Genomic DNA, 14,081 nt, shown 5'->3' with positions numbered 1-14,081 from the left:
TAATATTTTCTTTGTTCACCATACTTGCTTGTTACACCCTATATTTTAATTTTAATATTAAATTAACTTATTTAACTCTCTTTTTTTTCCGTAGATATATGACATATCCAATTAAAATCCAAATTGTTATTAATATACGATACTATAAAAGGTGCAGGTTCATTCCACCAAACACCAAATTCACCTTGAATATTTTTTGGTAGTCAGAAAAAATTGACAAAAAATCATAAAGGGAAAGTGCATATTTTTTGTAGGGCCTTCTTTCTAAAAGAATATGATAGAACAAAATGATTTATATACAGCTTAACAATCTACAAGGATAACAATACAAGGATTAGGGTTTATGACTTTCTATTTTTGTATTTCAGAAGAAAATTTTTGCTGGATAACAAAGAAGATTAATAAGGTATTTAATTTTGCATTGAATGTTGGCCATGGGCGGCTCTAGGTATGTATAAGGGGGGGAGGACTCAAGCTCTCCCCGGACTTTTGGGTTGAAAAAAAAAGACCTATATATATGATATGTATTTTTTGTTTGTATGTATATATGTTTGTTTGACGAAGCCCACCCGAACTCCCGAATTATCGAAGTCAAAATCCTATCTGGCTCTCCCATTCTCTCCATCTATCACAGACTCTCATTCTTCATCTTCTTCTTCCCAAAAAGGCCTAAATTTCATACTAAATTCAATCGTTAAACACTTGAACTCTCAGGTTCTTATCTCCCCAGTCTCCGCTCCTGCATTTCCACACTTGTGCATAATTGTACTAAAAAAAAAAATTTTGGGTTTCGCCCAAAAAACACAAGAATATGTAGCCCACCCCATTTTTGGATCCTAGATCCGCCACTGATGCTGGCTGAACCGTTACGGTAATTTTCCTATAGAGGAATAGAGCCACTTACGAAGGTATATAATTATATACATGGAATAACATGTTAACCAAATTCAAAAGTCCAAATTAAGATAATATCATTTGAAAAGAGAAATGGAATTATAGTTATATTTCAATATTAAACATGCCATCCGAGTCTCTGTTGTTTTTGCAATTAAGCTCAGTGCTTGACTGGTATAATATGACATATAAGAGAATGAAAGAATTGTAAATGGAGCCAAAACCAATGGATGATTGGGTTGCAGTTTCCATGTGAGATTATTAAATTCTATGGGAATACATTTCCGCACATAATGCCCGACATGTAAGCACTAGCTCAGAGACTCATTCCTCCATCCGGTCTAGTTAAATTTCCCTACAAACCCTGGGATTTAGGGTTTATATGCATATCAGATTCTTAATCAACAATGGGGAGCACTTCAAATAGTATCTCTATTGATTCGATATCTTTGTTTTCTTTCAGATTCCCTGTTTCTAGTTTGCTGAAATTGTTCCCCGTTTCCATGCTTCATTTGATGGATTTTGGTAGAGGCGGCATGTTTACTCAACAAATTACCCTCACGATTGGGTGTCATGGTGTTTCTTGCATATCTCTTGTTTCCTTAATTAGCAACAATTCAAACAACTTGTATGTCCTCACTTTTCCAAACTCAAAGGAAAACTATTGTTCAGTAATCTCTGTATCCGAAGTTTGGTGATCCAACGTACAAGTGAACAAGACTTCTTCATCTCACTCGATCTCTCTAGGCTGATCGAGTTGGGTCGTTGGAAGCATTATTTAGATGCCATGCATGGAGACACGGGGTATATCACAGTTCAACATTTGCACGGTATCGCATGCCCCGCACATTAAACGCAAGCTATTCTCATTGGAGAGGTGATGAGTCAATGCTTGCTTGCTCCATAACATTGTAGTAACAAAGGCCGCGATGAAGTAGGAGAATGTTTTTGTGCCCAAGAGATGCTTTTCCTATAGCTAGCTCTTATATATAAATTCATCAAAACAATAGACTACCTTTCATATATATAATACCAAATGAAAATGATATGTTAGTGTCGCCCATGCCGACTTGCCCATCATTCTCCCAGAAACCCGAAATGCATGTGAGATTGTCGCATGAGAAGAAAACACACATGATCTCTATTCAAAGATCCAAGCATATTGGATGGTTTTGGTCTACATTTTGGCGTCCTCTGCCCAAGTGAATTAGGCCTTAGCAAATCGAAAGACAAAAGCTTCGTTATCAGATGGGGTACAGGATACCTTCTCAGTCAAAGCTCGAGCAACATGGACATGGACCACAAAGCTCTCAATAGATCCAATATCCACATCCAGATTGGATATATAGCCATGATTAACGTCCATCGATCTCTCATCTCGGTCTCCTTCTTATCGATCTTCCACTCTTTCTTCTCTATCCATATCTACAAGAAATATATCATCGAAGGTTTCAAACAAAATATGGGAATGGAGCTAGCTAGATTGTATAAATGGACTGTATCATTCAAATCTAATGATGGATGTTCTAAACTTACGGTCCTGTAATGTACTATATCTATCATAAAAAGTACGCTCGAGTATTAGATACTCGATTTATTTAGCTACATGCATGATTTTTAAAGTTGAACTGTATATATAACCAATCCGACAAGAATGATACAAACGTATTGTTCTCAAGAAACAAACTTGTTACTAGTGGTAACGACGGTTATACAAATTATACATCCAATGAGACAACTACACATGCACCGTCAACACCAACAGCCAAAGTCCGGAATATCGGCATCTGTAGCTCTCAAACTCAAACTAATCATCGGAGACCTATTAACCGACATTAGACTTGTGTTTTTAAGATCTTAGGTGTTTCTTATTCTCTAGCACATTCAGAAAGCTAGCTTCGTAATTCAACAATTACGGAGAATTTGTGTCCCACATATACCAAAAACAAAAAGTTAGTTTGTGTAAATTGCACATAAAGATGATGATACTGCTTATAAAGTTATGTTGTTTTTTTTCGTAATTAGTTGGTCCAAGTCCAACAAGAGCTTGTAGTTGAAGACCACTCAAAAGGGAAACATGCATCCTTATTGTGAAATAAAGTCCAGACGGCATGTCATCCAAAAAAAAAAAAGTCCAGACGGCAGCAATACTTGAAATGACAATATGGAGCACCAAGATCCTCAAATTTTAGCCCCAACAACTAAAGCTATACCGTCTTAAATTAATTGTGCTTATTGGATGTGTTTAGGCTATGTTTGGGGGGGCTTTTTAGCTCCCCTGCTTATAAGCACAAGATGACTATGCGTTTGGTAACCCGACTTATGCTCAGCTTATTGCAAAAGCCGCTGCAGCTTCTCTCAAAAAGCAGAAGCTGTCTGACCCCTGCTTTCAGAAGCCAGAAGCCAGGATTATACTGTAGCGGTAGTTACTGTAGATTAATGAATCTTTCAAAATACCGGTCTCTATCCTCCCTTGTTGAGGCAATTACGGATTGCCATGAAACCCTTCTTCGACTGCGAGATGCGATATGCATCTCTCTCAATCCAAAACCCAATGAAGTCAACATCTCTCAATCGACCATCGTAGTGACCGCGACTTCGCCGTCGACCACCGCGTGCTTCTCTCTCTCCCCACCGCCTGACTTTCCAATCCGTTCTCCGGCTCAAAAGTCCACCCTTTCATTCAAGAAATTTACTCCAATGGCAAGGTATGAAATTCTAATTGTAAAGATTTCATCTTTTGGTGATTTTGGTGTGCCAGGACTATTTGCATGTGCTTTCAATTGAAGCCCTGCTGACAAATTTGCAGACCCACCAAATGCAGGGCTTGCATTTGGCCTCAATCACCAGGCAAATGCCAATATTGTTTTGACATTTTGCTGCTGGGGCTTCATTGCCACATTGGGTTTGGGGAAGAGGGTGCTGATTGATTAGAATCCACACTTTGTATGACTGTGACTTTAATTGAAGTAAATAATGGTTAAATCAAGGGTTCAGAATTGTAGCAGTTCATTATATTAATTGGTCAGAAGATATGATTTGAATGCTGTTGAGCAAAGTTTTTATTTGTTGTGCCCTCTTTAGATCAGTTAAGTATCGGAGTATTTAGGTTTCTCAGATGAATTTTATTTGAGGATCAGGATTTGTGGTTGGTTTTAGATGGGAAGTGTTTGTTTATGAGGATATGTTGTTTTGATCAAGATGTGTTTTTGCGGTTGATAGTCTTGTATCTTGTCAGTTATACAGGTTGATAGTCTTGTATCTTGTCATTCTCTATATTCTCTTTGACAATCTTTTAACTTCGTGTGGCATTTTGTAGGCTGCAGCCACTCGTGCCTTGGCAAGAGGGACCAATTTGAATTCAATCCTGGCAATGTTGAAGGAGGTACCTTTACATGCAATCTTTTATTATCGGACCAATTTCTTGTAATATTATTTCCAGAATTTGCATATAAGAAACTTATGCTACTGTAGTAATATAATATTTGCTTACAAGTGAAAGCATGCTGAACATAACTATTATTGTGACTAAAAATGAAATATGCTGTGGCTGCTGCAACCTATGAAATATGCTGGATCCAAGCATCTATTTTATTCTCATATTACCATACTTCATATCTCTGTGAAGAATTGTTATCATGTCATTAGCATGAGCTCCACTCAGATTTTCTTACATATTTCTTCATTAAGTTATGCATGATATACTTTATACACATTGTGAAGCGTCTAGCAGAGAAAGTATAACAACTTCATTTACAAAGTATGACAATTGGAATAATCTTATTATGTAAATAGATTATTTACACATTGTAACTACTGATATGCATCTTCATTTACACATTGTAACTACTGATATGCATCTTCCCTGATCATATTAATACCCCTTAATGTAAATAGATAAATTGTTATAGTTAGTGTATACCATCCAGTTTTTATTACTATGGCCTTGGGAAAGTTCATCATGTTTTTCAGGCCAAAAAAATATATATTTTATCACCTTACAAAAAGATAGGAAGTTGCAAGGTATTGGTGGTTTCTAGTTTCTCATTTGCCTTTCATTGAGATGTGGACTGTATAATATAATTTTTTTTAGCACAAACCTTTTTATATATTTTTGGGTGCAGACCTTATTGGAAGAAAGATCGGGGTGCTGACATTTTGTCCGCAGTGAAGAAAGAGAAGGTTATGGGTCAAGTGGTGGGATAGAAATGGATGATGATGTAGAAGAAGAATGTCATGGTCATGGTGCACAAGAAATGAAAACAATAAGAAATAGCATTACTCAAAGTTTGATGAATGCGCGTAATAACGTGAACATTTGAATATGTTATGATATTTTTTGTGGTTACTTGATGCAAACCAGAAACCAATTGTTATTAATGTTACTAATATATTTGTATAAGTTATTTTTAAAATTGTCCAATATTAATCATATGGTCACCATGATTTATAAAAATTGAAGGTTAATAAAAATTAATAAGGACATAATAAAGATTAAAAATAATAACAAGAGCATTTGAAGAACATTGTATTACCAAACAATCAATGTAAAATAATCTCTCATGTCCAATTTAGTCATTCCACAAACAAAAAGCACAAGCCAGTTTGATTTACCAAACACTTTGTCACTGCTTCTGCCACTGACAGCTCTTATAAAAAGCCAGTTTACCAAACACTCAGCAGCTTTGCTTTTCAGCCACTTATTCTCAGAAATAAGCAGAAGCCAGCTTTTCTGAAAAGCCCAGCCATACCAAACATAGCCTTAGTGGTGTAATGGTATTATTGCTACATTCTGGTCCCATATAAAGCAGAATAATCTTCCAGAGTTCCATAATATTAATATATACATATGAAAAGCAACAACCAAAAATAATTTAATTGATTCCAACACAATGCTCAGCTGTTTATTTAGTATCCAATTGTTTCTCTAAATCATTGAAAACTCCTTAGATTCTAAAGCTCCAATTATTTTGTAAGATGGTTCATAATTACCTCCCCGATATTTCTTTATAGGGAGATGAAAAGGCTCATAAGGGAGGGCTAGACCTGTGCAGTGCATGGCTTCTCCAAAACAATGTGAACTGCTTGCAATAAGGGAGGGCTTTGATCTGCTATACTCACTTCAAGTCAAAGACCTCACCATAGAAAGTGACTGTATGGAGGCCATTCAAGAAGTTCAAGGTTCTGGTTATCATGAACTACCAGCGAATGGAGCTCTTATCGATGATATTCATCATGCTTGGAAGAAACTAGCTAGAAGGGGTAACTTTGGTCTACACTCCTAGAACATGTAACTATGTGGCACATTAACTAGCTAGTGTAGGATTTGAAGCAGATCATGGTGTAGTTTGGTCAAGTCAAGCACCAAAGAGTGCAGTTGACGTGCTTGGAAAAGATTGTAAACAGCTCACTTGAGCTTTCTCTTAATTGAAACTTATTTCTTTGATTCAAAAAGAAAAAGAAAAAGAAAAAGGAGGCTTATACATCCATCGATTTGCCCTATTATTTCTGTTGTTTTTAATTTATTTTGAGTGATTATTTGAACACTTTGTAATAAAAGATTATGCAACCGTTTCATGCTCTCAACACCTTTTAGCCTAGCATATATAAGCTTTATTATCGAGTGAAATCATTTCTCTTCACTAAATTCATATATCACAACTAGGTAATTGAAATCAATAATGTTTCACTATATATGATCAATTTTGTATGAAATTTTCAATTTGTGTCACTAGGATCCAACCAAGCAGTGCCGTAAACAACAATACGATGGATAGGAGATGATAACAACAGATCGAATAGAACACCTCCAAACCGTTTGCATCAAGAATCAAACAAGTCACATGAGTTCTAACTTATATAGTGTCATCATTCTTATTCGTTCCCGTCAAATTAGGGCTATGATGAGATATGCATGCCAATCTAGCATTTTCATGAACCCGGCCTCTAGCTTCTTCGAGCTATAGCTATCTTTTCATAATAATCAATTCACCTCACGGGGGCTTCTCTATTCTTCTTCACCAAGTTGGGCATTTTTTTACTTACCAGCTATAATGTATTTCTAATTTTGACAAAAAAAATTAAAAATTAAAAAAATGACGCAGTCGGAAGTAACATGGTTTACAAGTTTGATTGATAAAACCCTAGAACAGATAAAACTAGAATCCATTAGAGATTATGAGAAAACTCTAAATTTGATTGATAAAATATGAAAGATAGATCTATGCAGCCGTTTAATGTTGTTTATACAGTAGAAAAGAAACCCTAAGGCAACTAACAACCAGTCAACCAATCCTAAAATTCCACAGATTAATTCAAAACAAACTAGAAACCCTAAGTTGCTGGAAAACCAATAAAATGCAGTTTTGAGGCCCGAAACGACCTCAGAAACCCGAAAAAGCTCATACAAACATGCAGCGTTCCGATTTTACCATGCAGTCTTGGCGCCATTCCCTTCTCGAAAATGTATAATTATTAGCATTCTAACACCGGACGCCAAATATGCAGCATTTCGATTTTACCATTTTCACGATCAAATTGCTATTCAATCCTAACTATTATCCGTTCTACAACAAAAAACCCCTCAAATTTTGTTTGCAGAAACATGTTGACACATAAAAAGTGATTGTGTGGTGCGAGAAACCTATGTCAAATTGCACGCGGAGGATTATTGTGGGCAAAGACTACTATTTTGAGGGTACATTCATGGGACGTGCATATACAACTCATCATCCAACTCAACTAGATAAATGCTTCATCCAATTATTTTATTACTCCGCTCAGTTACAAACCCACGTTATTAGGCTCAACAGTTACAAATCTCAATACTCACTCACACTTGAGTAGATATTTTATTGCATTTTTTTATAGAAGAATCTCAATCGATATTTAAAAAAAAAATAATAATAATAATTATCTAGGTGAGAGGGCTTTTAGGCTGGTTGGTAGATAGATGAGGGGGTTCCCACATCAACATCTTCAGATCCCTTCTAAATCAACTCTATTTAACATCGTGATTAGCACAAACATGCATTGTTAAGAAAAAGGAAAAGGAGCAATTTAACAAACAGGCCCCATAACTAGAGAAAAGAAGAGATTAGGTAAATCCCAATCTACTAAAGTAATTAGCTCAGTAAATTTAAAGTCGGAGAAAGCATCTCGCGCGCCCTCAGCTCACCAGAATATCCAACCCAAATATTTTGCGTATAGGAAAGAAGATATGCCTAGATTTAGTTCATGAATATATCCAGAGTTCCAAACCCAGTATCACGTGAGTTCATGGTTTTGGACGAGCTCTTTAACAATGTTACGTCCCTTTAGCTTATCCTTCGATCACGTGCTCTGCTTCTCTTCTTTTGTCTTGGTCTTGCTACTGTTAAGTTTGCTATGCATCATATGATTGATGATTCTCTTTTCTCAAGCTTGTAGCCTATCAGACCAAAAAAGCTTGTAGCCTAGCTTTAGGAGATATTGGTCTCTTTCTCGGGCTTTTTCGTTCTTTTTTACCCATTGAGACAGGAAGATGATTCTTGCGTGGGGCAGCCGCACCGCCACGTGGTGCGGCAGGCCAATTATTCCCCTAACAGGGGGGTATTTTGGGTATTTCACATTTAAAAATCAGGGACAATTTCGGAACAAAGACAAAAATTTCTGAGATTTGATTGGGTAGCCGCACCGTACACGTGGTGCGGCTACCCGCACCTAAGAATTGGCCTTCTTCATGTCGGAATTGGTCCCATCGGAGATAAGCACATCGATCGACTGAAATGTAGAAACCGTTCGAATGGTGCGGCAATTTGGCGAGTACGCAATGTCCGATCCGGAACCAATTCCTATATCTTCAACATGTTTATATGCTGGTAGCATGTTATTAGTTTTAGATAAGGTGTTAGACAAACGGGACTAGTCAACCCTTCTGTTGGAGACTTCGCATATCATAGGCTCATTGGCAACGTGGCCTGCAACTGCAGTATGAATTCACCCTAATTTGTTTCATAGCTTCATATCATGTGGTTTCCAGGCTTTTGATGCATGTGCATCGGCAAAAACACATGTATATCTATTCCCAACCGGTCGCATCATTAAACCCTAATAATTCATATGCCAAACATTACTCTAACTATTGATTAGATATTTAGATAGCAAGAAGTATAACCGTTCTAAAATAAACATTTTAAATCCAAAATAACGTGTATGTCTTCTTACTATACAGTTTAACGATCGAAACTCACAATTTCATTAATTATCTTTATTAATGTAATGATTATAAAGAATTGAGAAAAACTGACCGCTCTCAAATACAATGTGATTTAAGAAACTTCCAGTAAACTATCAAATAAAGCCATCACAACGATATCAGCTTTCAAACACCCTCCTCATACACTAGCCAAAGTCTTAACCACAACGCTAAAGAGAAAGCGATGAGTATAATAGTAAGTTTTCATACTATGCATCAACACAGTTACACTTTCAAAATCAACACCAACAAACCACTTTGGCAGTTGGGCCATTGTTACCCTACCCGCGAAAAATAAAAAGAAAAAAAATAAGTAGTACTTGCGAGCTAAAATATTTGACTCCCCAACTCTTCTCAACAGTCCACTCACCACTCCTCCCTCTCAAACATTTAAAAACCCCCCATTCCAACCTTGAGAACCAGTCCACCTGACACCTCCCATCACTTCCCCTAACTCTGCCGCCAAATCATCACCAATGCCAACAATCTGAACTTCCTTTAGACTTATCTTCTTTCGTTGAGACAATTCATCGAACACTTTAACCTAACGAGCCAGAGCCAGGGACTAATGTCGGGCTCCAGGCGATACTCGCTAGGCAGCCCGCTGCAGCCGGGCGGGTCGGATCTGAAGCAGCGGGTCATAACCTGCCTCAACAAGCTCTCCGACCGTGACACTCTGGCCATGGCCATTAACGAGCTGGAGTTCATAGCTAGAAATCTCACACAAGAGTCGTTTGCTACGTTTTTGATCTGCATTCACAACACCGACGCGTCGTCGAAGCCGCCGGTGAGGAAGCAATGCGTGTCGCTGCTGACGATACTGTCGAATTCACACGGCGACGCGTTGGCGCCGTTTCTGTCGAAAATGATCTCCACCGTCCTCCGCCGCCTCCGCGACCCCGACTCCGCCGTCCGATTGGCCTGCGTGGACGCCGTCGCCGCCATGTCGTCCAAGATCACGACGCCGGAGTTCGCCTCGTCGTTTCTGAAGCCGCTGATGGACACGCTGGCGGTGGAGCAGGACTCCAACTCGCAGATCGGCTCGGCGCTCTGCCTCGCCGCCGCGATCGACGCCGCGCCGGAGGTGGAGATGGCTCAGCTGAGGAGGAGCCTGGCGCGGCTCGGGAAGCTGGCCAAGAGCGACGGCTTCAAGGCCAAGGCGGCGCTGATGGTGCTCATCGGGAGCATTGTCGGCGCCGGCGGCGCGTCGAGCAAAGGCGCGTTGGATTGGCTCGTGCCGTGCGTGGTGGAGTTTCTGAGCAGCGACGACTGGGCGGTCAGAAAGGGCGCGGCTGAGGCCCTCGGAAAAGTAGCCACGGCGGAGACAGAGTTGGCGCCACTCTATAAAGCTAGTTGCTTGAATGCTTTGGAAAGCCGGAGATTTGATAAGGTATTGCCTTCTCAATCATATTGATTGTTTCAGGCTCTGTTTGGTTTACAAGAAGAAAAAATGTGTTCTTGATCATATGAGTAGTTTGTGCAATTTCGGCTGATTTTGTTATATCATCATTTGTTAACAGGTGAAGGTAGTCCGGGAGACTATGAACAATGCATTGGAGTTGTGGAAGGTTTTCGCAGGCGATTCCGAGGAGGTTTCTGCTCCAATTCAATCCAGATCTTCAATCGGTAAGCTTCTGCGTGTTTTTTTTTTTTTTTTTAATAATCTGTTTAGCCATCTCTTGTTTTAGAAACTTAAAATATATAGCAGTTTGTTGAAAGCAGTACTATTTGATCTAGTGGTAAGCACAATGAGAAAGCAAATAAGCAAAAAGGAAACACATTGATAAAGTAAAGTTTTTGGTCTTTTCTTTGAGTCTGAATTCTAAAACCGTTGCTTGTGTTACATAGCTTATTGTGCTATTGTGTTCAATAAGGTTCTGGTGTGTTCCTTATTCTGCCATAATCTTTGAGAGCTTCAAGTGGAACAATAAGCACGATACCTGTTTCTCTTGAATATTCATCTAATCTTCTGTTTCTCTTTGCATGTTTTGGATTTTTCCCATGGGACCAGATAATGAGAATGATCGATCCTTTGCTGCCGTATCGAAAAGTTCAAATGATGCTGGCTTTAGGACTCCTCAGACAAAGAAAACAGTTCCCACAAACAGGTCCCCTCCATCTAACGGTTCTTTGGTGACCACTGCCAAAAAGGGAAGTCCTCAAAGTAGATATGAGAGAAGTTCAGACACAACCAAGCTCAATAAGTTGGACCACATGAAACCCTCTGATTGGAAAATTGAAATTGCAATGCCAAACTCTGCCTCTTCGAAGGTGTCTCATGCAGATGATATTGTTGCGAGTGATTTTGGAGATGGGGAATCAGGAAAGAATGAGCACAATGCAAATAGCATGGCAGAAGATAAACGTGTACTCTTCAGTAGGAACCGTGATGAAAAAGCATACAAATTTGGTGGTTTGAGATCTCGGTCTCGAGTAGTTCCATTTGATGATGAGAACTATGACTCGGATGCTGTGGTTTGTAATCCTGCAGAAGAAGTTTACGAGAGCCCCAAGGAGGCTGAGGATCTGAATCTGATCCGTGCGCAACTCATTCAGATTGAAAACCAGCAAGCCAACCTATTTGACCTTCTCCAGGTAATGCTGCTGATGCTTGTTCACCTTTTATTTAACAGGCAATGAGATTAAGCAGGTGCATATAGCTTTCGTTAGTTTGTTTACCATTTTAAGTTGTTGGATAAAGATAGTCTCATTATGTATCTCTTAGTCTCTGCCTATTGCCTGTGTTAGCTTGTTTTCCATATTCAAATGTTAGTCTTACAAATTGTTTTCTGTTGCTTAAAGGCTTCATCAACTGTATTTAATATTTATAGTGATGCACAAGTTGAAAAAGCCAACTCAATCGCCTTTTTACTTTTATGTAGAGATTCATTGGAAATTCTCAGAGTGGGCTGAATTCTCTTGAGACACGGGTACATGGCCTTGAGATGGCGCTGGATGAAATATCGTATGATTTGGCACTATCAACTGGAAGGATTCCGAACACTGAATCTGCAGAAAACACATGTTGCAAGCTGCCTGGTGCTGAGTTCTTGAGTTCCAAGTTCTGGCGCAGAACAGAAGGGCGGTGTTCTACTCCAAGGTTCCCTTCTTATGCTGGAACCCATCCCTCGATGAATGCTGGGCCTGATAAAGATGCCGCTGCTGAACCGTCTACATTTAACCGCCAAAGATTTCAGCAACAAAGTAGGGGTGCATATACAGTTATCCCGACAACAGAAATTCATGGCAACTCGAGGGTACATACAGGGCACTTTCCAGACAGAACACCAAAGAGCATACTCCAAGATGCTGAGAGGGTCCAAGTTTACAATGCTAGCCAGTTTGATGGGGTCCCTCCAACTAATTGTATAGCATCAAGGAACCTGAGCAGAAGGTAAGGATTAGTAATTCATGATGTACTGCCTAGTTCTTTTGTTTCGTAATCTTTCTTGTCTGTTCATTGAAAGATTGGTTATTCCGCTTATTTTGGGTTCCATGAGCTGTTGACTGTAGTTTTGCACAAAATTACTCATATGCTTCACATCAAATAGGAGCTTTTCTTTTTTGGTTACAACTTCATATAGGAGCTTCTTCACACATTGTCAATTATGAATAAATCCTTCTACTGAATATCCATTTTTGACATATCAATCGTTTGAAGTCAGTTGTTACATACGTCATCTACAACAGCTTTAGCTTCGCAATGTGGTATCAGTTCTTATTGCATTGAAATGAGTATTGCTGGAACTCTGAAAGTTATTTTCAACCGTTACTACTTTTGCACCCTTATCATAGTTGTGCATTGTACTGTCTAAATCAACTATGTAACAAGTTCCCATTTTGTTCAATAGGCCATCTGCTTAGATAGAATCGATGCTCAGCTCAAAATGTTGAGGTAGATCAACGTCAGGCAAGACTTGAGAGCTTGACAGGCATCACTGCTCCCGGAAAGACCTGAACTGAAGTTATTTGCTGATCAAGTCTACACGTAGGAGCCCTTATTAATTTATGAGAATTCTGATTTGGATGTAGCATTTGATACACAGGAGCAGCATAGCATAGGGTTCCTTTTACATGTCTCCTTTGCTTTCAGATCAAACTGCAAAGCTGGTCGCTAACCAGAGTAGTCTTCGTACCCTAGCCCTAGCACGAGCGTTAGCATGTGTTCTATTTATTACTTACCCGGCTGTTCCATTGCCGGTATGGGAGGTTAGGTTAATCTCTGTACAGATCCAAAGCTTCCGCATCATCTTTTCTTGTCTTGCTAGTCAAAACTTGCTGTACATGATCAATAAATTTTCACTTCTGCACGAGTATAAACGTCTCCGGCTCATAAATTTTATCACATGGTGAACAAGAAACAAAGTCAGGAAGAGACATGTGTGGTGTTTTGAGTGTATAAAATCTTGTCGTAGTACAGCTGGCTATATCAGGAAAAAAAAAAAAAACCATATGCATGATGGATCACATCACACATGTTGGGCTTACTGGGCACCAGAATCCAACAAAGGCGGTGGTGCTGTAGCTTTTGGTAATGGCCACTAGATTAGTCTGAGCAGCCTTAATGCTGCAATGTAAGAGCTAGCGGTGTGTGAAATTGATTCCTGGCTAAAACTGGGAAAGCATCCCTCTCCCTTTTCCACATGTCCAGCCCTTTTATCTTTGCGAAGGCAAAATTTGATCCCAAGTCTCGTACGTAACATAAATGTTTGCATCCAAACTGGTCCGGCATACTTGCATCACAAGATCCCATAAATCAAAACTGGATAATTTTGGAGAAGAAAAAGGAGTCGCTCCAACAGCCTGATATTGGGGCTTGAAGTGACTCGTTTGATTCTTCAATCATGATTTACACTTAGTTATTGAATTCTCGATTTTTGTACTTGAAAAACTTCAAAAGACCATCAATGTTATTATAATATTAGTGAGTTTGCCATGTCACGAAATACCG

At 39.0% G+C, this 14,081-nt stretch overlaps 1 protein-coding gene and 1 long non-coding RNA gene across 2 annotated transcripts; both read left to right on the top strand.

Moving 5' to 3' along the window:
• Positions 1-3,087: 3,087 nt before the first annotated feature.
• Positions 3,088-5,309, top strand: LOC133710065 (uncharacterized). Its single transcript, XR_009846464.1, has 3 exons — positions 3,088-3,602; positions 4,214-4,279; positions 5,019-5,309. It is a non-coding gene; the product is annotated as an uncharacterized LOC133710065 (long non-coding RNA).
• Positions 5,310-9,483: 4,174 nt separating this feature from the next.
• LOC133709883 (TORTIFOLIA1-like protein 4) lies at positions 9,484-13,440 on the top strand. The gene is made up of 5 exons (XM_062135821.1): positions 9,484-10,520; positions 10,651-10,756; positions 11,142-11,725; positions 12,013-12,524; positions 12,982-13,440. The coding sequence occupies exons 1-5, from the start codon at positions 9,699-9,701 to the stop codon at positions 12,992-12,994; spliced, it is 2,037 nt and encodes a 678-aa protein (XP_061991805.1). The 5' UTR covers positions 9,484-9,698; the 3' UTR covers positions 12,995-13,440.
• The last annotated feature ends 641 nt before the right edge of the window (positions 13,441-14,081 follow it).

This window comes from Rosa rugosa, chromosome 5 (assembly GCF_958449725.1).
Source record: "Rosa rugosa chromosome 5, drRosRugo1.1, whole genome shotgun sequence".
Lineage (NCBI taxonomy): Eukaryota > Viridiplantae > Streptophyta > Magnoliopsida > Rosales > Rosaceae > Rosa > Rosa rugosa.
Note: the sequence above shows the minus strand (reverse complement) of the source record. Positions and strands in the feature narration are given on the sequence as shown.